Source organism: Microcaecilia unicolor, chromosome 2, assembly GCF_901765095.1.
Source record: "Microcaecilia unicolor chromosome 2, aMicUni1.1, whole genome shotgun sequence".
In the NCBI taxonomy this organism is placed as follows: Eukaryota; Metazoa; Chordata; class Amphibia; order Gymnophiona; family Siphonopidae; genus Microcaecilia; species Microcaecilia unicolor.
The window spans coordinates 26,176,042-26,199,197 of NC_044032.1; the positions used below are offsets into that span (position 1 = coordinate 26,176,042).

General features: G+C 46.7%; 1 protein-coding gene across 2 annotated transcripts in view; it reads right to left on the reverse strand.

Annotated features, from left to right (window-relative positions):
- The window catches only part of DNAI1 (dynein axonemal intermediate chain 1), a 524,712-nt gene that overhangs the window by 287,839 nt on the left and 213,717 nt on the right, over positions 1 to 23,156 (reverse strand). For both annotated transcript variants that reach the window (XM_030192851.1, XM_030192850.1), the window contains exons 9-10: positions 20,953 to 21,075; positions 3,119 to 3,203 (exon numbers count right to left, since the gene is read on the reverse strand). In XM_030192851.1, coding sequence (XP_030048711.1) covers positions 3,119 to 3,203; positions 20,953 to 21,075 — 208 coding nt within the window. The remainder of the gene's footprint in view (positions 1 to 3,118; positions 3,204 to 20,952; positions 21,076 to 23,156) is intronic.

Here is a 23,156-nt window from a genome sequence, read left to right on the forward strand (position 1 = left end):
CAACTTCAGACCCCCTTTCCCCAAACCCAAATATGGCAGCAGTACACGCTGAGAGGATTGCTTACATAAGTACATAAGTATTGCCATACTGGCAAAGACCAAAGGTCCATTGAGCCCAGCATCCTGTTTCCAACAGTGGCCAATCCAGGTCACAAATACCCGGCAAGATCCCAAAAATGTACAAAACATTTTATACTGCTTATCCCAGAAATAGTGGATTTTCCCCAAGTCCATTTAATAACGGTCTTAACCGCCTTTACCACATTCTCTGGCAACGAATTCCAGAGTTTAATTACACATTGAGTGAAGAAACATTTTCTCCGATTTGTTTTAAATTTACTACATTGTAGCTTCATCGCATGCCCCCTAGTCCTAGTATTTTTGGAAAGTGTAAACAGACGCTTCACATCTACCCGTTCAACTCCACTCATTATTTTATAGACCTCTATCATATCTTGACTGATAAACGTACACCCTCTCAACTTCCCCTTCCTCATACCACTTGTCTCTTCTCCTCCACCCAAATACTAGTCGGTCTCCCCTCCCCCAACTCCTCATTGTGTGCTGCACAAAACAGAGCCTAGCTATCTATGCCGTGTATGTTCCTACTAATTCCCATATGCTGGGGCTCATGTTATAGCAATGAAGGAAAGAAATGCATGACCCACATGCTGAGTAAAGAGCTCCTGCATTTTAAAGAGCTACTATTTGTGCCTCTGGTGTCTGTGAGATGCTGAGAGTAGAGGACAACTGCTGGTCTGGACTTGAGCATCTCTACGGCACACTGATTAGGAGGCACGGTTTTATATTTCACTGCAGCTCATCTGTAATCCTACGGGAATGTTCTAACACCCTCTAAGAGGCAGTGAAAGGCTTCCTTCAAAGGGTTAATGCTTTACAACTTGACAATGACTTGGAAAGATGGAGTGAGAGAAAAGATAAAACCAATAATAAGCAGAAGTGGTAAGATCACTAAAGAGGTAATTACAGGATGCCTAAACTGTGCAGAAGATACACACTTATTATAAAGGGGACATAAGAACATAGGAGTAGCCATACTGGGTCAGACCAATGGTCCATCTAGCTCAGCATCCTGCTTCCAACAGTGGCCAAGCCAGGTCACAAGTACCCGGCAGAAACCCAAATCGTGGCAACACCCCGTACTACAAATCCCAGGGCAAGCAGTTGCTTCCCTTGTCTGTCTCAATAGCAGATTATGGACTTTTCCTCCAGGAATTTGTCCAAACCTTTTTTAAACCGAGATACACTAACATCCTCTGGCAAAGAGTTCCAGAGCTTAACTATCTGTTGAGTGAAAAAATATTTCCTCCTATTTGTTTTAAAAGTATTTCCATGTAACTTCCTTGAGCGTCCCCTACCTAGTCTTTGTACTTTTGGAACGAATAAAAAATCAATTTATTTCTACTCATTCTACACCACTCAGGATTTTGTAGACCTCAATCATATCTCCCCTCAGCCGTCTCTTTTCAAAGCTGAAGAGCCCTAACCTCTTTAGCCTTTCCTCATACGAGAGGAGTTCCATCCCCTTTATTAGGGTTACCATTTGTCCGGATTTACCCGGACATGTCCTCTTTTTGAGGACATGTCCGGGCAACCGGGCGGGTTTTGCCAATCTGCACGTTTGTCCAGATTTCTGGACAAACGGGCAGGCTGGTAGGCGGGACGTTGGCCCGCCCGCCAGCCTGCCTGTTTGTCCAGAAATCCGGACAAATGGGCAGATTGCTAGCCTCCCCTCCCCTTAGTTACTACTGCCCTGGTGGTCTAGTGACCTCTTCTGCCTTCGGGGCAGGAAAGAGCCCCCTCTTTCCTGCCCGGAGCGCTGCCCTACATGCATCCTTTCTGTTGCTGATCTCGGCGCCGATTCAAAATGGCCGCCGAGAGTTGAAGTGACCTCGCGAGACTTCAACTCTCGGCGGCCATGTTGAATCGGCGCCGAGATCAGCAACAGGAAGGATGCATGCAGGGCAGCGCTCCGGGCAGGAAAGAGGGGGCTCTTTCCTGCCCCGAAGAGGTCACTAGACCACCAGGGCAGTAGTAAGGTAAGGGGAGTAAGGTAAGGGGAGGGGTGGGGTGACGGGGAGGGGGAGTAACGGGGTGTGTGACAGGGGGAGGGCATGTGTCCTCCTTTTTGGGGGACAAAATATGGTAACCTACCCTTTATCATTTTGGTCGCTCTTCTTACAAGTGCTCTTATAAAATTACTCCAGTATCCATAAAACTCTTGCACAAAGTTACCCCTGTTATAAGATTCGCAAATTTAATGTGCATCTCCACATTTTGAAACATAGAGGGGAGACATGATAGAGGTATATAAAATAATGAGTGGAGTGGAACAGGTGGATGTGAAGCGTCTGTTCACGCTTTCCAAAAATACTAGGACTAGGGGGCATGCGATGAAACTACAGTGTAGTAAATTCAAAACAAATCGGAGAAAATGTTTCTTCACCCAACATGTAATTAAACTCTGGAATTCGTTGCCGGAGAAAGTGGTGAAGGCGGTTAGCTTAGCAGAGTTTAAAAAGGGGTTAGACGGTTTCCTAAAGGACAAGTCCATAAACCGCTACTAAATGGACTTGGGAAAAAATCCACAATTCCAGGAATAACATGTATAGAATGTTTGGGAAGCTTGCCAGGTGCCCTTGGCCTGGATTGGCCGCTGTCATGGACAGGATGCTGGGCTCGATGGACCCTTGGTCTTTTCCCAGTATGGCATTACTTATGTACTTATAAATCCTAGCTTTGCACAAGCTCCATGCTCAGGACTGATTATGCTTATTTGGGTAAAAAGCAAGTGCTGACAGGCTGTCAGGACATACTTCTACCCATCTGCACCCTGGGCAATTATGCATCTGCCTATTTCTAGATAGAAATGACTTATAAAATCAGCTCCTTAAAAACCCAGATAGAGAAAGGGGAAATAGTGTCGCTCAGCCTTTATGGGCTGGCTAACTTTCAGCACCACATAGATGAACAGTGCACACTCTGACTTGTACAGCAACTGCAGGAGAAATCTTTGCACAGAATTGCAAAACAAAAAAAGGAGCAGTGCAAAATGAACATTCACAGTTTCAACCCATACGTGTAGAGAGTTCCATACCTTGCGCAATGTCATCAAATATGTTCTGATTCACCATTCGCTCTACAATTTTGCTGGATTTTGACACTCTGGTTAAATCATCACCCTGTAAAGAGGAAAGCACGGAACCCAAGTTAAACTTCGATTGTGAGCCCACCAGGGACAGAGAAAGTACCTGTATACAATAAATGTAAACTGTTTTAGTTGCACCACAGGAAGGCGGTATATCAAGTTTATTAGCCTTTACCCCTTTTATAAGGTGAAGTGTTTCCTGTTATGACTCGCAGGATTGAAACTGACAGAATTTAAAAAAAAACAACACAGAATTTTAACCTGTCAAAGAGAAGATGTTTAAGCTGTCACTGTGGAGAGAAGAGGGGACATGGGTAGCAAAGCAAAAGTGCTGTGGCTCAACAGAAAAGCCCAGACTAGAAACACAAACTTTGTAGTGTCCAAAGGAAGAAATGTGCCAAATGTGGAAACTTTTCTTAACAGGCTCAGTGCAGAGGCAAGGTCAGAGATGTAGCAGGGGGAGGGGGCAGATGGACGTGCGATTTGTACCGCAGGAGGATTGGTAACCTGCCTGAATTGCGAACGGAAGGGCAGCATCCGACCATCTCCCTGCACCGCTCTTCCTGGATAAATTGTGGCTACCTCTACTGGAACACTTGGGAGCAGAGGAACATGCAATCTGTGCCACCGGAAGACTGGTAACCTGCCTGAATTGCGAATGGAAGGGCAGTATCCAACCATCTCCCTGCACCGCTCTTCCTGGATAAATTGTGGCTACCTCTACTGGAACACTTGGGAGCAGAGGAACATGCAATCTGTGCCACAGGAAGACTGGTAACCTGCCTGAATTGCGAATGGAAGGGCAGTATCCAACCATCTCCCTGCACCGCTCTTCCTGGATAAATTGTGGCTACCTCTACTGGAACACTTGGGAGCAGAGGAACATGCAATCTGTGCCACAGGAAGACTGGTAACCTGCCTGAATTGCGAATGGAAGGGCAGTATCCAACCATCTCCCTGCACCGCTCTTCCTGGATAAATTGTGGCTACCTCTACTGGAACACTTGGGAGCAGAGGAACATGCAATCTGTGCCACAGGAAGACTGGTAACCTGCCTGAATTGCGAATGGAAGGGCAGTATCCAACCATCTCCCTGCACCGCTCTTCCTGGATAAATTGTGGCTACCTCTACTGGAACACTTGGGAGCAGAGGAACATGCAATCTGTGCCACCGGAAGACTGGTAACCTGCCTGAATTGCGAATGGAAGGGCAGTATCCGACCATCTCCCTGCACCGCTCTTCCTGGATAAATTGTGGCTACCTCTACTGGAACACTTGGGAGCAGAGGAACATGCAATCTGTGCCACAGGAAGACTGGTAACCTGCCTGAATTGCGAATGGAAGGGCAGTATCCAACCATCTCCCTGCACCGCTCTTCCTGGATAAATTGTGGCTACCTCTACTGGAACACTTGGGAGCAGAGGAACATGCAATCTGTGCCACCGGAAGACTGGTAACCTGCCTGAATTGCGAATGGAAGGGCAGTATCCAACCATCTCCCTGCACCGCTCTTCCTGGATAAATTGTGGCTACCTCTACTGGAACACTTGGGAGCAGAGGAACATGCAATCTGTGCCACAGGAAGACTGGTAACCTGCCTGAATTGCGAATGGAAGGGCAGTATCCAACCATCTCCCTGCACCGCTCTTCCTGGATAAATTGTGGCTACCTCTACTGGAACACTTGGGAGCAGAGGAACATGCAATCTGTGCCACCGGAAGACTGGTAACCTGCCTGAATTGCCAACGGAAGGGCAGCATCCGACCATCTCCCTGCACCGCTCTTCCTGGATAAATTGTGGCTACCTCTACTGGAACACTTGGGAGCAGAGGAACATGCAATCTGTGCCACAGGAAGACTGGTAACCTGCCTGAATTGCGAATGGAAGGGCAGTATCCAACCATCTCCCTGCACCGCTCTTCCTGGATAAATTGTGGCTACCTCTACTGGAACACTTGGGAGCAGAGGAACATGCAATCTGTGCCACAGGAAGACTGGTAACCTGCCTGAATTGCAAATGGAAGGGCAGTATCCAACCATCTCCCTGCACCGCTCTTCCTGGATAAATTGTGGCTACCTCTACTGGAACACTTGGGAGCAGAGGAACATGCAATCTGTGCCACAGGAAGACTGGTAACCTGCCTGAATTGCGAATGGAAGGGCAGTATCCAACCATCTCCCTGCACCGCTCTTCCTGGATAAATTGTGGCTACCTCTACTGGAACACTTGGGAGCAGAGGAACATGCAATCTGTGCCACAGGAAGACTGGTAACCTGCCTGAATTGCGAATGGAAGGGCAGTATCCAACCATCTCCCTGCACCGCTCTTCCTGGATAAATTGTGGCTACCTCTACTGGAACACTTGGGAGCAGAGGAACATGCAATCTGTGCCACAGGAAGACTGGTAACCTGCCTGAATTGCGAATGGAAGGGCAGTATCCAACCATCTCCCTGCACCGCTCTTCCTGGATAAATTGTGGCTACCTCTACTGGAACACTTGGGAGCAGAGGAACATGCAATCTGTGCCACAGGAAGACTGGTAACCTGCCTGAATTGCGAATGGAAGGGCAGTATCCAACCATCTCCCTGCACCGCTCTTCCTGGATAAATTGTGGCTACCTCTACTGGAACACTTGGGAGCAGAGGAACATGCAATCTGTGCCACAGGAAGACTGGTAACCTGCCTGAATTGCGAATGGAAGGGCAGTATCCAACCATCTCCCTGCACCGCTCTTCCTGGATAAATTGTGGCTACCTCTACTGGAACACTTGGGAGCAGAGGAACATGCAATCTGTGCCACAGGAAGACTGGTAACCTGCCTGAATTGCGAATGGAAGGGCAGTATCCAACCATCTCCCTGCACCGCTCTTCCTGGATAAATTGTGGCTACCTCTACTGGAACACTTGGGAGCAGAGGAACATGCAATCTGTGCCACAGGAAGACTGGTAACCTGCCTGAATTGCCAACGGAAGGGCAGCATCCGACCATCTCCCTGCACCGCTCTTCCTGGATAAATTGTGGCTACCTCTACTGGAACACTTGGGAGCAGAGGAACATGCAATCTGTGCCGCAGGAAGACTGGTAACCTGCCTGAATTGCGAATGGAAGGGCAGTATCCAACCATCTCCCTGCACCGCTCTTCCTGGATAAATTGTGGCTACCTCTACTGGAACACTTGGGAGCAGAGGAACATGCAATCTGTGCCACAGGAAGACTGGTAACCTGCCTGAATTGCGAATGGAAGGGCAGTATCCAACCATCTCCCTGCACCGCTCTTCCTGGATAAATTGTGGCTACCTCTACTGGAACACTTGGGAGCAGAGGAACATGCAATCTGTGCCACAGGAAGACTGGTAACCTGCCTGAATTGCGAATGGAAGGGCAGTATCCAACCATCTCCCTGCACCGCTCTTCCTGGATAAATTGTGGCTACCTCTACTGGAACACTTGGGAGCAGAGGAACATGCAATCTGTGCCACCGGAAGACTGGTAACCTGCCTGAATTGCGAATGGAAGGGCAGTATCCAACCATCTCCCTGCACCGCTCTTCCTGGATAAATTGTGGCTACCTCTACTGGAACACTTGGGAGCAGAGGAACATGCAATCTGTGCCACAGGAAGACTGGTAACCTGCCTGAATTGCGAATGGAAGGGCAGTATCCAACCATCTCCCTGCACCGCTCTTCCTGGATAAATTGTGGCTACCTCTACTGGAACACTTGGGAGCAGAGGAACATGCAATCTGTGCCACCGGAAGACTGGTAACCTGCCTGAATTGCCAACGGAAGGGCAGCATCCGACCATCTCCCTGCACCGCTCTTCCTGGATAAATTGTGGCTACCTCTACTGGAACACTTGGGAGCAGAGGAACATGCAATCTGTGCCACCGGAAGACTGGTAACCTGCCTGAATTGCGAATGGAAGGGCAGTATCCAACCATCTCCCTGCACCGCTCTTCCTGGATAAATTGTGGCTACCTCTACTGGAACACTTGGGAGCAGAGGAACATGCAATCTGTGCCACAGGAAGACTGGTAACCTGCCTGAATTGCGAATGGAAGGGCAGTATCCAACCATCTCCCTGCACCGCTCTTCCTGGATAAATTGTGGCTACCTCTACTGGAACACTTGGGAGCAGAGGAACATGCAATCTGTGCCACCGGAAGACTGGTAACCTGCCTGAATTGCCAACGGAAGGGCAGCATCCGACCATCTCCCTGCACCGCTCTTCCTGGATAAATTGTAGCTACCTCTACTGGAACACTTGGGAGCAGAGGAACATGCAATCTGTGCCACAGGAAGACTGGTAACCTGCCTGAATTGCGAATGGAAGGGCAGTATCCAACCATCTCCCTGCACCGCTCTTCCTGGATAAATTGTGGCTACCTCTACTGGAACACTTGGGAGCAGAGGAACATGCAATCTGTGCCACAGGAAGACTGGTAACCTGCCTGAATTGCGAATGGAAGGGCAGTATCCAACCATCTCCCTGCACCGCTCTTCCTGGATAAATTGTGGCTACCTCTACTGGAACACTTGGGAGCAGAGGAACATGCAATCTGTGCCACAGGAAGACTGGTAACCTGCCTGAATTGCGAATGGAAGGGCAGTATCCAACCATCTCCCTGCACCGCTCTTCCTGGATAAATTGTGGCTACCTCTACTGGAACACTTGGGAGCAGAGGAACATGCAATCTGTGCCACAGGAAGACTGGTAACCTGCCTGAATTGCGAATGGAAGGGCAGTATCCAACCATCTCCCTGCACCGCTCTTCCTGGATAAATTGTGGCTACCTCTACTGGAACACTTGGGAGCAGAGGAACATGCAATCTGTGCCACAGGAAGACTGGTAACCTGCCTGAATTGCGAATGGAAGGGCAGTATCCAACCATCTCCCTGCACCGCTCTTCCTGGATAAATTGTGGCTACCTCTACTGGAACACTTGGGAGCAGAGGAACATGCAATCTGTGCCACAGGAAGACTGGTAACCTGCCTGAATTGCGAATGGAAGGGCAGTATCCAACCATCTCCCTGCACCGCTCTTCCTGGATAAATTGTGGCTACCTCTACTGGAACACTTGGGAGCAGAGGAACATGCAATCTGTGCCACAGGAAGACTGGTAACCTGCCTGAATTGCGAATGGAAGGGCAGTATCCAACCATCTCCCTGCACCGCTCTTCCTGGATAAATTGTGGCTACCTCTACTGGAACACTTGGGAGCAGAGGAACATGCAATCTGTGCCACAGGAAGACTGGTAACCTGCCTGAATTGCGAATGGAAGGGCAGTATCCAACCATCTCCCTGCACCGCTCTTCCTGGATAAATTGTTGCTACCTCTACTGGAACACTTGGGAGCAGAGGAACATGCAATCTGTGCCACCGGAAGACTGGTAACCTGCCTGAATTGCGAATGGAAGGGCAGTATCCAACCATCTCCCTGCACCGCTCTTCCTGGATAAATTGTGGCTACCTCTACTGGAACACTTGGGAGCAGAGGAACATGCAATCTGTGCCACAGGAAGACTGGTAACCTGCCTGAATTGCGAATGGAAGGGCAGTATCCAACCATCTCCCTGCACCGCTCTTCCTGGATAAATTGTGGCTACCTCTACTGGAACACTTGGGAGCAGAGGAACATGCAATCTGTGCCACCGGAAGACTGGTAACCTGCCTGAATTGCCAACGGAAGGGCAGCATCCGACCATCTCCCTGCACCGCTCTTCCTGGATAAATTGTGGCTACCTCTACTGGAACACTTGGGAGCAGAGGAACATGCAATCTGTGCCACAGGAAGACTGGTAACCTGCCTGAATTGCGAATGGAAGGGCAGTATCCAACCATCTCCCTGCACCGCTCTTCCTGGATAAATTGTGGCTACCTCTACTGGAACACTTGGGAGCAGAGGAACATGCAATCTGTGCCACAGGAAGACTGGTAACCTGCCTGAATTGCGAATGGAAGGGCAGTATCCAACCATCTCCCTGCACCGCTCTTCCTGGATAAATTGTGGCTACCTCTACTGGAACACTTGGGAGCAGAGGAACATGCAATCTGTGCCACCGGAAGACTGGTAACCTGCCTGAATTGCCAACGGAAGGGCAGCATCCGACCATCTCCCTGCACCGCTCTTCCTGGATAAATTGTGGCTACCTCTACTGGAACACTTGGGAGCAGAGGAACATGCAATCTGTGCCACCGGAAGACTGGTAACCTGCCTGAATTGCGACTGGAAGGGCAGTATCCAACCATCTCCCTGCACCGCTCTTCCTGGATAAATTGTGGCTACCTCTACTGGAACACTTGGGAGCAGAGGAACATGCAATCTGTGCCACAGGAAGACTGGTAACCTGCCTGAATTGCGAATGGAAGGGCAGTATCCAACCATCTCCCTGCACCGCTCTTCCTGGATAAATTGTGGCTACCTCTACTGGAACACTTGGGAGCAGAGGAACATGCAATCTGTGCCACAGGAAGACTGGTAACCTGCCTGAATTGCGAATGGAAGGGCAGTATCCAACCATCTCCCTGCACCGCTCTTCCTGGATAAATTGTGGCTACCTCTACTGGAACACTTGGGAGCAGAGGAACATGCAATCTGTGCCACAGGAAGACTGGTAACCTGCCTGAATTGCGAATGGAAGGGCAGTATCCAACCATCTCCCTGCACCGCTCTTCCTGGATAAATTGTGGCTACCTCTACTGGAACACTTGGGAGCAGAGGAACATGCAATCTGTGCCACAGGAAGACTGGTAACCTGCCTGAATTGCGAATGGAAGGGCAGTATCCAACCATCTCCCTGCACCGCTCTTCCTGGATAAATTGTGGCTACCTCTACTGGAACACTTGGGAGCAGAGGAACATGCAATCTGTGCCACAGGAAGACTGGTAACCTGCCTGAATTGCGAACGGAAGGGCAGAATCCGACCATCTCCCTGCACTGCTCTTCCTGGATAAATTGCGACAAAGACTTTGGTCTTTGACCAGCGAAAAGGTACTGTTTAACAAACCTTCTTTATTCCCTGGCTGAAGATGGTGAAACAGAAAGGCAAGGTTAAGTCCAAGGTAAAAACCAACATGACGAGTACATTGCTAGTAGGAGGTCCAATGGATAGACATGCTACGTTTGCAGAATTACCCTCCTCCCTGAATAGTCCTTTGGATTCAGGTGCCTCCTTAAGTTCAGGAGGTAGATCTATCCTCACCTACAACTTCCTTGGCAACTCAGCCTAAGAGGTTTTCTCCAGAAGGTTTGCTCGGATCCGATTTGGATTTTTGTCAGGACTTGGCCACTATTCAGGGACCGGTGGTGGCTTTGCCTACCGCGACAAGCTGCTTCTATTTCACAAATAGAAATTGAGGAGGTTTCTTTGGCTGACATTTGGAAGTTTGGGACCAGGACAGAGAACTGACTGCAGTTTTCTATTCCACAACTGTGTGACTTTTCTCAACAAACTGTAACTAAATTTGCCGACTTAGAACCAAGAGTCCAATCCACGCGATGGAGATGGGCTGGCAGAAGCCGTGCTTGGGCCTGTTTGCTGTGGTTCTGTTAAGCCCTTTCAGCACTTTCCTTATCTCCAAGACTGCTTCACAGAAAACTGAATCCCTTTGTCAGAATTGAAATTATGTATTACTCCTGTGACTTATGATTATGATCTGTTATCGAAATAATCCCGGACTTGCCCTAACTTGAACATGTATGCTGATGCTTGTTACTGTTAACTTGTTAAGCTGGCTAATTGCTTTATTTTAGCCATTTGTTATCATTTATAAAACACAATAAAAATATTGGAACTAAAATGAAGATACAGCAGGAAATTACAGGAGAACAGAGCGCAAAAAATAAATTCCTGGAGAGAGGGTCACATCATTTCAAATTATTTCACTCCTCTCAGATCTGCATAAATTATGGTTTTTAAAGGCAACAGCAAAGATTGTATATCGGTCAAACTCCTGTTCGCCATGGTACTGTTGAGCCCAGAAGCCCAGCTGGTTTGCAGCTGAACTGTTCTGCGTCCTTCTTCTGAAACCATAATGCCAGCTCAGAGGGCGTAGGGTTTAAAACGGTAGGAACGCCCTTGTGAGACACGCTGTTTTTTTCAGCACCTCATCTGCATGTTTTTCATATCATTTGCATGTCATTTACGGTGCTCCTGCCCACGCTCATTGTTTGCCGCAGCAGGGAAGTTTCTGCATTCTGCGCCGGTAAACATGGGTGCTAGTCTGGCACTAATGGTCTCTGGCGCTCACGTTTACCTCTGAGCTTCGGGGCCTGAGAGCTTTTTGGTCAAGCTCTCGGCATCAGAAATTGCTATTCTATAAAATATTGCTTAGGTGAATTAATGTGTAACTATATGGGTGGAGAATCTGAGGCATGGGTGTGTCTCTACATTATGTATGTAATCTTAGCGGAGATTAGGTGGCGACGCCGGTAACTGGGAAGCAAAACCGGTCCTGATCGTGACTGAATAGATATGAATGGGCTGGAGTGTAAATTTTAAGGGGTTTCAACGTTAGCTGCAGAACTTAGTACAAGAAGAGTGCTGGGCAGACTTCTACGGTCTGTGCCCTGAGAAAGGCAAGGACAAATCAAACTCGGGTATAATATAAAGTATCACATACCATGTAAAATGAGTTTATCTTGTTGGGCAGGCTGGATGGACCGTACAGGTCTTTATCTGCCGTCATTTACTACGTTATAGAGTACTATAAATTATGCATGGATCAGGGAACACTTAGACATGAACATTTACACCTATCACTAACCTGGTGAACTCTTTGCATCTAGCTTTAGGCATGTTAATGACATTTGACGCTATTTTGCCTTCTTTTGCAAGATTATCTTTTCGATATTTAATGGAATTCTGTTTCTTTTCTCCTCATCTATAGTTATTCATTTTAATAGTATTATTTGTATTTTAATTTCTGTAAACCGCCCTGACCTTTTATTCAGATAGGGACGTATAACAAATTTTAATAAACATCAACATATTTCATAACAGCATCTTGGTTCACCGATGGTATTACTGAATTGGTGCTCAGCACTCAGCATCAACATGCCTACTTCAGGAACGCCCTGTTGTAGAATTGTGCCCTATACATGTGGAGGGGCATTTTCAATATGACGTCAAAATTCAATTGTGGCTGTTTTGCAAAAAAATGTTCAAAAATCCAGTAGTGAACATGGCCATTTTCAAACCAGAGAAGTCCAACTTTTTGTTTCAAAAATGGCCATTTGCTAGACGGTTTTGTGCTCAGTGTGTCTATGTTTTAGGACCATTAAAAAAAAAAAAGACCAAGGAAAAAAAGCACAAAAACAATACCATGCCACTGGGACACATGCAGGCTTATTTTCGAAAGAGAAGGGCACCCGTCTGTCTTGTCCTCTTTGCACTGACTGTCTATTGAGTGCCAAAATTCTTTTAAACTTGTACGCACTCATAAGCTTGCTTATTCTTGTTCCTTGGTACTTCTGTGAAATCGTCTTTCTTTATTCATTAGGAATATTGACATTCTTCTTGAGTATCGCAAATGTATTAAACCTTGGCTATTTAATTAGGTAGAGATTCCAGGAATCATATTTCATTTCGTTTATTATCATTTATAAACTGCTGTTATCCAGAGCAGGATACAAAACCTAGTGGCCTAGTGGTTAGGGTGGTGGACTTTGGTCCTGGGGAACTGACTTCGATTCCCACTTTAGGCACAGGCAGCTCCTTGTGACTCTTAACCCTCCATTGCCCCATGTAAGCCGCATTGAGCCTGCCATGAGTGGGAAAGCGCAGGGTACAAATGTAACAAAAATAAAATAGATACTATTGGAGATTCTACATGGAATGTTGCTATTCCACTAGCAACATTCCATGTAGAAGGCTGCGCAGGCTTCTGTCTGACGTCCTGCACGGCCACATTGGTGATGTGCAAGGACCGACTTCTACATGGAATAGCAACATTCCATGTAGAATCTCAAATAGTAGCAACAGTGGAGGAGTGGCCTAGTGGTTAGGGTGGTGGACTTTGGTCCTGAGGAACTGAGTTTGATTCCCACTTCAGGCACAGGCAGCTCCTTGTGACTCTGGGCAAGTCACTTAACCCTCCATTGCCCCATGTAAGCTGCATTGAGCCTGCCATGAGTGGGAAAGCGCAAGGTACAAATGTAACAAAAATAAAAATAAATATACATAATGTTGTTATGAGGTATTTTAGATGATGAATTTTGTATTTTGTGATTTATATTATGACGTTTAATGTAATGTCGATTATGTATGTATATCTGTAACCTGTTCTGGGCGTTATCGGTAGAGCGGGCTAGACACATGTATAAATAGATAAATAGTGATGTACAGTAGGTTTTTGGTGGACTTTGGAAGGCTCACCATACAATATATATTTGGCCAGTCTACTAAGAATTCTGGCCCCTCATGAGGGGCATAATCGAAAGGGGCGCCCAAGTTTTCCTGAGGACGTCCTTGCAGGACGTCCCGGCGAAGGGGCGGGGAAACTCATATTATCGAAACAAGATGGGCGTCCATATTTCGTTTCGATAATACGGTCGGGGACACCCAAATCGCGAAATATAGGTCGACCTTGGAGATGGTCATCCTTAGAGATGGTCGTCCCCGATTTTCGGCGATAATGGAAACCGAGGACGCCCATCTCAGAACGACCAAATCCAAGCCATTTGGTTGTGGGAGGAGCCAGCATTCGTAAAGGGGTGGGAGTAAGGGGGAGTTATGCCTTAATCCCTCCAGTGGTCATCTGGTCATTTAGGGCAGCTTTTGGTCACTAAGTCGTAGGTCTAGCAAAAAAACATGCTACTTTTGTTCCTAGACATTTTCATTTTGTTTCAATATTCCATAAAAACGTCTATCTTTCGGTGCCGCCCATGTCCCATCCCAACAAACCCCCTTGGAATTTGGACGAATTGTGGAGCAAAATAGAAGCGTCAAAAATTTCAACTTGGACATTTCTGAGAAAAACAAATGTCCGTCTGCCACTTTATGACATTTTTTGGACTTTTTTTTGTTTTCATAATGAGCCCCATAGTTCTTTAAGTGCAACGATTCACGAAAGAAATGGTTTGAGGACATTCCAGGCACATGGCCACAAATATGCTTAAGTGATACGTATAGGACCTGATATTTGGTCTCTACATGTATAGATTAAGCGAAGATACTTGGGCCTTGCAATGGCGAGGACATAACTTAGATTAACCTGAAACTATATATAAACTGAGTGAGACTGCAGCCTGGAACAGAAATAACATGGGTCTACATGGGTAGAGTAGGATTCTAGACCCCATACAGATTCTGCAACACTGTCTGCCTTAACTGACTATCGTGTCGGGTATCCTACTCAAGGCAGTAATGAGATGTGAATGTGTGGACCAAAGACCACGTCGAAGCCTTGCAAATTTCTTCAACTCAGACTGACCGTAAGTAGGTTACCAATGCAGTCATGGCTCTGATATTGTGAGCTTTGACGTGACTAGAGTCAGCCCAGCCTGGGCAAAAGTGAAGGAAATGCAATGTGCCAGGCAATTAGAGATGGTGTGTTTCCCGATGGTGACCCCCATCCTGTACAGATCAAAAGAAAGAAAAAGCTGGACAGACTGTCTCTGGGGCCTTGTCTACTCCATGTAGTAGGACAATGTTCGCTTGCAGTCCAAGGTGTGCAAGGTGCTCTTGCCAGGATGGGCATGAGGTCAAGGAAAAAATATTGGCAAGACAAATCGACTGGTCAGATGGAACTCTCACACAACTTTTGGCAGGAACTTAGGATGCGTGCGGGGGACTACTCTATTGTGATGAAACTTAGTATAAAGTGCATTCACTACTAGAGCCTGAAGCTCACTGACCCTACAAACTGAAGTAACAGCCACCAAGAAAATGACCTTCCAGGTCAATTACTTCAGATAGCAGAAATTCAGAGGCTCAAAAGGAGCTTTCATCAGCTGGGTGAGAATGACATTGAGGTCCCATGACACAAGCGGAAGTTTGACAGGGTGCTTTGATAAAAGCAAACCTCTCAAGAAACGAACTAGAGGCTGTCTAGAGATGGGCTTACCTTCCACATGTTGATGATAAGCACTAATTGCACTGAGGTGAAACCTTATGGAGATGGTCTTAAGACCACATTCGGAGAGGTGTACAAGGTGTTCAAGCGGGGTCTGTGTAGGGCAAGAAAGGGGATCTAGGGCCTTACCCTCAACACCAGATGGCAAATCTCCTCCATTTCAAAGAGTAACAAGTCTTAGTGGAATCTTTCCAGGAAGCCAGCAAGACCTGGGATACATCCTCCAACAGACCCAAGGAAACAAATTCAAGGCTCTCAAAATCTAGGCTGTGAGGGCCAGTGACTGAAGGTTGGGATACAGAAGTGATCTCTCGTTCTGCATAATTAGAGTTGGAAAGTACTCCAATCTCCACAGTTCTTAGGAGGATAACTCCAGAAGAAGAGGGAACCAGATTTGCCAAGGCCAGTAAGGCATGATCAAGATCATGGCTCCGTGGTCTTGCTTGAGTTTCAGTAAAGTCTTCCCCACAAGAGGAATGGGAGGATATGCATACAGAAGACCTGTCCCCGAATGAAGGAGGAAGGCATCCAATGCTAGTCTGTCATGCGCCTGAAGCCTGGAACAGAACTGAGGGGCCTTGTGATTCATTTCAGTGGCAAAGAGATCCACCAAGGGGAAGCCCCATGCTTGGAAGATCTTGCGGGCAACGCCCATGCTGAGACCCCTCGTGCAGTTGCATTACCCTGGGGACACTGAAGCATTGTCTCTAGAACTCCTGGCTCTTTTGAGGGTGGATTCCACCACCATGGAATGATAAGGCAACTGGGGATTATCAAAATCCAGGTGTGCTATGGTTCTGGTATATTGTGTATCTTCTTGGGCAGGACAGGGACTAACACAAGGACTCCCAATTCCAAACAAGGACTTCCTGGAGTACCTTGTGGAAAGAAACAGTCACAGCCTCTCTAGGAGGGGACTCGTAGTTCAGGACCTCAAGCATCGGCCCTGGGCTCATCCTCCACCTCTAAACAAAATGGAATGGCCTCAGCCATTTCCTTTATAAAAGAGGGAAAAGAAAGGCTCTCTGGAGGAGATTTTCTCCTTTCAGAGGGGAGGATTCAGAGGGGATGCCATAGGACTCATCCTCCGAAAAATACCTTGGATCCTCCTCTGACTCCCATGGGCATGCCTCATCGGTGTCAGACAGTAACTCCTCATGGGAGGGAGCTTGCATAGTAAGATGGGCATCCAATACTACCCCAAAGAACTTCATTTCACTCTTAACAGGAATCTCCACTCCACATACATGTACTGTCTGGAACCATCTGTCATCCATCATTCTCCCCACAATCATAATCTCAGTTTTCTCCAAATACAAAGCAAGCTTATTCACCACCATCCACTCACCTATAGCCTTCATATATGTTGATATCTGATCTGACAGACCTGCCCCCATATCACTATTGGGGAAAAAAAGCTGCACATCGTCAGCATAAGGCAGTAGTCAACCCCCCCAACTGCTCAAACACCAGACACAATGGTGCCAAATAAATGTTAAACAAAAGAACTGAGCTCTGCGGGACCCCTCTCCTTACCTCAATGGGGTCAGAAACATTCCCCCCACTACGAACTTGCATAACACGTCCAGACAAATAAGAAAACTACACATTTACTGTACTATCCATTCCTGTTTCAACCTAAACAATAACACAATGACATCTACTACTACTTAGCATTTCTATAGCGCTGCCAGGGTTACGCAGCGCTGTACAAGTTTAACATGGGGAAGGAAAGTCCCTGCTCAAGAAAGCTTATAATCTAAAGGTTACAAACTATGTAGTCAGTGTAGGTAACTTACAACTTATGTAGTCAGTGTAGGTAGCTTACAATCTAGAGGTTACAAACTCTGTAGTCAGTGTAGGTAACATGAATGGGGAAGGTGGTTAGGCGCCAAAAGCAAGGGAGAAGAGATGGGCTTTGAGTAAGGACTTGAAGATAGGCAGGGAGGGCGCATGGCGTATGGGCTCGGGAAGTCTGTTCCAGGCATAAGGTGATGCGAGGCAGAAGGGGCGGAGTCTGGAGTTAGCGGTGGTAGAGAAGGGTACGGATAGGAGTGATTTGTCCTGAATCAAAAGTGGAGGAAACATCCAGATATAAGACAGAAACATTGATTCCTGTCTAATCCCTGTCTCAACGCATCCACCATAGATACCAACAATATCTCCACTCCACGAGCTATTCTAAAACCAAACTGAAAATGATCTAAACAATCATTCTGCTCCACAAACTCTTCCAGCTGATGCAACACTACATTTTCCACAACCTTCCCCACAAAAGGAATTATGGAAATACTACTTAAAAAAGGCCCGTTTCTGACACAAATGAAACAGGCGCTAGCAAGGTTTTCCTCGGAGTGTGTATGTTTGAGTGTGTGTGAGAGTGACTGTGAGAGAGAGAGAGTGAGACTGGGTGCGAGTGTGTCTGTGAGAGAAAGAGAGAGAGTGTGTGTGTGTGAGAATGAGAGTGTGTGCCAGGGGTCTCCCCCTCCCTACCGCCCTCCCTCCCAGTTCCAGGGTTCCCCCTCCCTCCCTCTGAGTTCCAGGGTTGTCCCCCTCCCTCTCTCCAAGTTCCAGGGACGACCCCCCCTCCCTCCTTCCCTCCGAGTTCCAGGGTCGTCCCCCCTCCTTCCCTCCGAGTTCCAGGGTTGCTCCCTCCCTCCCTTCCTTTCCTCCGAGTTTCAAGGTCCCCCTCCCTCTCTCCGAGTTTCAAGGTCCCCCCTCCCTCCAAGTTCCAAGGTCCCCCTTCTCTCCCACTTCCACGGTCATCGTCCCTCCCTTCCTCCCTCCCTCCGAGTGTCAGGGTCCCCCTCCCTCCCACCCAGTTCCAGGGTCCCTCCCTTCCTCCCAGTTCCAGGGTCCCCCTCCCTCCCACTTCCACGGTTGTCGTCCCTCCCTCCCTTCCAGTTCCAGGCTCCCTCCGTATGAATTTTAAAACTCATCTTGACGTACCTCATCAGGGTTACGGTGGCCCCCCCTACCTCCCTCCCTCCCTCCGAGTTCCAGGGTCGTCCCCTCCTCCCTCCCTCCTTGAGTCCGTTGGTGTGCCTCATGCTGCTATCGTGTGGTTGGTCAGTGCTGCTTGTGACGAACCAGGAAGCACACTGACGTCAGGACAGGAGATGGATATAGCGTTACAGGCAGCACGAACCCTACAAACCCTTCACTGCCACGGAGTCAGCTTCAGAACGTTGGAGGTGCTTTTTATTATAGTAGATGTCTATATTTTGACATAATTTCAGTATCTAACTTTTCTTATTTCAGCAGAGGCCTAACAGTCACCTGCTTACCTATTCCTGGTAAACAACTTTCCTCTAAAGACTTATTCACAATTAATGACAACACTGGAGCCACTTTCTCTGTCAACAAACATATCGTAGCAGATGAGCAATGATCCAATAAAGACCTCACTGGGGTAATAGAGGACACAATCCTTTCTATTCCCTGTACATCAACTAACTCAAACTCATCCCATTTCTCCTCCAAATTTACAACTTCCTCCACCCTATCTACCACCTCACAACTCACTCTCTTATCCAACTAAACCATCTTATTTTCCAAAAAAAACAGCATATTCTCTCACATCTGGTCCAATACTCCTCCTCAACTCTCAAACCATCCACCAGAAACTTTGACGTTTGATATTATGTCATGAGGCCTGTTCAAAGCATCACACAACCTCTGTCTAAAATATTCATTCTGTAATCTTTCACAAAGGCTAAGATACTCAACAAATTGCAGCTTATAACTCTAAATCATCCACATCGCAGGTCTTCTGCCACTCTCTTTCAGCTTGCCTCAACTCCCTATGAACCTGCATCACAGGTTCAGTTCTCCAAAAACAAGGCTTATTGATTTGTATTTTTAACCACTGCTCTTTTTAACCACTGTTCTCATAGGGGCAACTTCATCCAAAGCCAAAGATAAAATTCTGTTCCAAATTTCAACTGCTTCATCCAGAGAATGATTCTCATCTATGTTCAACATAGGCATCCAATGCTCTCCCAACAGCTCAATATCTACTGGGGCATGCACCTGAATTTCTTCCTTCTTCATCCAAGCAACCACCTTCACAGAAGCAAAACACAAGGCAAAAGAAACCAAATAATGATCTGACCATGGCACTGCACATACAATTGGAGAATGACATAAAACCCTCATCAACCCAGGCGATAAAAATACCAAATCCAACACATCCCACACAAAGAGTCGCCTCCAAAACCAACTGACTCAAAAACAAAGCTGAGAAAGAACAAATTACACAGTCCTGCTGCACAAACAGATCCCTACCAGCTCAAACGGAATATTAAAATCTCCCACTGAACAAACATTATCAAAATTAGACACCCAACTCAACAATACTTCCATCAATGGAGAACAAACAATCTACATTCAACACTCCAGGCTGACAATATAACACATCAAGCACCATACATTCATTCTTAACTATCAAGAATTCACCAAATTCACTCACTTCCACACAGACTACTTTAAAATTTAAATTCTTAAAAAACACAACCACATCTCCTCCTCTGTTTCAACACCGAAATGCCCACTCCTATTTAAAACCCTCAGGACAACATTGTCGTGCAACTACCAAATCAGACTTCAACAACCAAGACTCAGTCACACACAGAATATCATAATCCTCTACTGCTAACACATCTTTATTTCTCACCGACCTGGCATTAATCAACCCAACCTTCACAATTTCCTTAGTCAAATTCTCCTCCCCATTTACCAACACCTGTTTCAAACACTCCGTAACCCCAGGAGTCTGACGCCCACAACATGAGCCCCATGCTAATTGTCCATATCTTCCCCTTCCACAAATCACTTCAATCCCTGCCATGAAAACCAGAAGACACACTCCAATACCAACACACAGAACTTTACCAACCATCACAAAGGCTGTCCCAAGTCTGTCCAAAGGGGCGCCCTAAGGAGCTCTTTAGTCGTAGCTCCTTCATCAGCGTGACCAAGGAGGCGCCCACTGCGTCGGCATATTACGCCTCTGGTGCCAATCTGGTCTTTTTCACTGCGCGCCCAAAAGTGACGTCTCTGAAGGGGTGGGGCTAACAATGGTCCTGACCAGGTTCGACAGCTGACTCACATGGAGAAAGCCCCATGCAAGATGTTCCGGGGACCGCTACAGCTTCAGGCAGTACTTCTGGCTCCTCAGATGACAGGCAGGCTAACAACAGCAGCGCTACTCCTCTGTCTCCTGCCACCCTTTGAGTGTTTCACTGTTCTTAATGCCTACAATATAAGGCTGAAAAAGCCACTGAGGTCTTTTTTCCCCCTTGCTAGTTGATAAGTATTAGTGAACCTTTGGTGACTTAGTTTTGAAGATAAGTGAGTAGCACATTGAACTCTAAGTCCATTAGAACATCTTTTGTTTTGTTGCTGAAGACTCTGGAACAAGCCATGTCAGGTTATTCCTATTGTTGTAAGAGTCTTAAGCAGCGTTATGCTAAAACTGGACAAATTTCTCCAAAACCTTGACATTTCAGATTTGACCACAGTAGACTTACAAAAAAAATAGCTTTGCTGGGTTCAAGCTACATTTTACAACGATATCTGGAGAATTCCCAAGTTTCTGAATAAAGCTCAAATTCTCCAGTGATAACAGACAAATCTTTGTGTCATGTACAATGTTTAATAATAAAAAGAATTTATCACTATGTACACTGAAAAGATACCTGGTACTCCAAAGCTACTAATTTCTTCCGTATTGTCTCTTCTTTCTTGGTTGAAGGTTTCTGTTTTTCCTTGGCCTTCTCTTGTAGTTGAATTTCCTTTACGTAGGCATCATATATTTCCCACTAAAATAAAAATTAATTCACATGTAGAAGAGAAATCACACTCTCACATTTTAAAAGAATTTTGTAACAACTTAAGTATCACATGTCGGACATAGTACTCTTATAAAACATGCCTCCCCTCCTCTTCCCCCTCCCCATTCTACTGAAAAACAGATGACAGAGTAAGCCAGAAGAAACAAAATCTAAATTTCCAAGTGTAACAACTGGCAGTGTAGGCCAGCAGTAAAACACATACAAACCCAAAAGCCTGAAACACTGCCTTCCATCTCTAACCTAAATAGGATGGCAGACCACCACCAGTGAAAGAGAGACCCTAAGGTGGAGATTTACATGTCTCCTGAAGTGGGGAGGGATCATGAGACTCCTCCTCCGAGAAGATATAGTAGAATTGGAAAAGGTACAGCGAAGGGCGACGAAAATGATAGTGGGGATGGGACGACTTTCCTATGAAGAGAGGCTGAGAAGGCTAGGGCTTTTCAGCTTGGAGAAGAGACGGCTGAGGGGAGATATGATAGAAGTGTATAAAATAATGAGTGGCATGGATCGGGTGGATGTGAAGCGACTGTTCACGCTATCCAAAAATACTAGGACTAGAGGGCATGAGTTGAAGCTACAGTGTGGTAAATTTAAAACGAATCGGAGAAAATTTTTCTTCACCCAACGTGTAATTAGACTCTGGAATTCGTTGCTGGAGAACGTGGTACGGGCGGTTAGCTTGACGGAGTTTAAAAAGGGGTTAGATAGATTCCTAAAGGACAAGTCCATAGACCGCTATTAAATGGACTTAGAAAAATTCCGCATTTTTAGGTATAACTTGTCTGGAATGTTTTTACGTTTAGGGAGCGTGCCAGGTGCCCTTGACCTGGATTGGCCACTGTCGGTGACAGGATGCTGGGCTAGATGGACCTTTGGTCTTTCCCAGTATGGCACTACTTATGTACTTATGTACTTATCCTCCTCCGAGTCCCATGAATGGTCCCACTCAGACTCTTCACCACACTCAGATCGGGCTGAATGAGTCTGTACCTGCCTTGGCTTTGTGGAACCATGCCCACACCGTGAAGAGCGCCGAGGTACAGCCCTATCCTCCAACTTCGGGGAAGCTTCCTCCCTCCACATTGCGAACAGTACTGTATGTGTCGATGTCAACGTTGATTCTCTTCGAGGTGCCAGCATTGAGGATCTCTGCTCAGGCATGAGTTAAGCCTCGGGAAGAATCTGGGGCTGATCTGCAGCTGGTGCAAGCACCCTCGATGCTTGAGCGGTTTGCAGCTGAATAATCTGCACCAGCTTCTCCATGAGCATGGCTTAGAGCCGCTCATCAAAGGAAGGCAGCTCGCGAAAAATAAAGGAAGAGCTGAAAAAAAACTAGCAAAAATAAAAGGGAAATTAGAACAGAAAAAGAATAATTAAAAAATAGACTAAAAAGTGAAAAAACACCTGCACGGGAAAGCACTGTGAAAGAGTGATACACACACTGTGAGAACACAAAGCCTTTCTTCCCTACTCTGTGGAAAAAACAAGAGGGACCTGCACTCACGTGGCAGGAGGGAAGGCACCAGCGCATGTGTGGTGGGACGCTGATAGAAAGTTCTCAGTCTCGCAAGTCAGGGTCCGCACCAGGTTCCACTGGATGACATCATCCGGCTGTGAGAATTTGAAGCCTGGTTGTCTTCAGAGAAAGCGAAGATATTTATCTGTAGCAGGTATTCTCCAAGGACAGCAGGCTTCATATTCTCACAAGTGGGTAAACGCTGATCTGCATCGCCCGGTCCATCATTTATGCCAAAGAAAAAAGTTAGAGCTTTGCGAAGCGTGAACTATGCTTCACTGCTCTCGCCCGTCGTGTGAACGTATTCCCATCAGTTCAATAATCAAAATTAAAATATTCAAGGAGACAACTCCAAGGAGAGGTGGGCGGGATTGTGAGAACATGAAGCCTGCTGTCCTCGGAGATTACCTGCTACAGATAAGTATCTTCGCTTTCTCTGAGGACAAGCAGGCTTGCATATTCTCACAAGTGGGGAATTCCTAGCATCCAGGCTCACCTTGAACAACAAACACTGGTTAACTGGACCTTG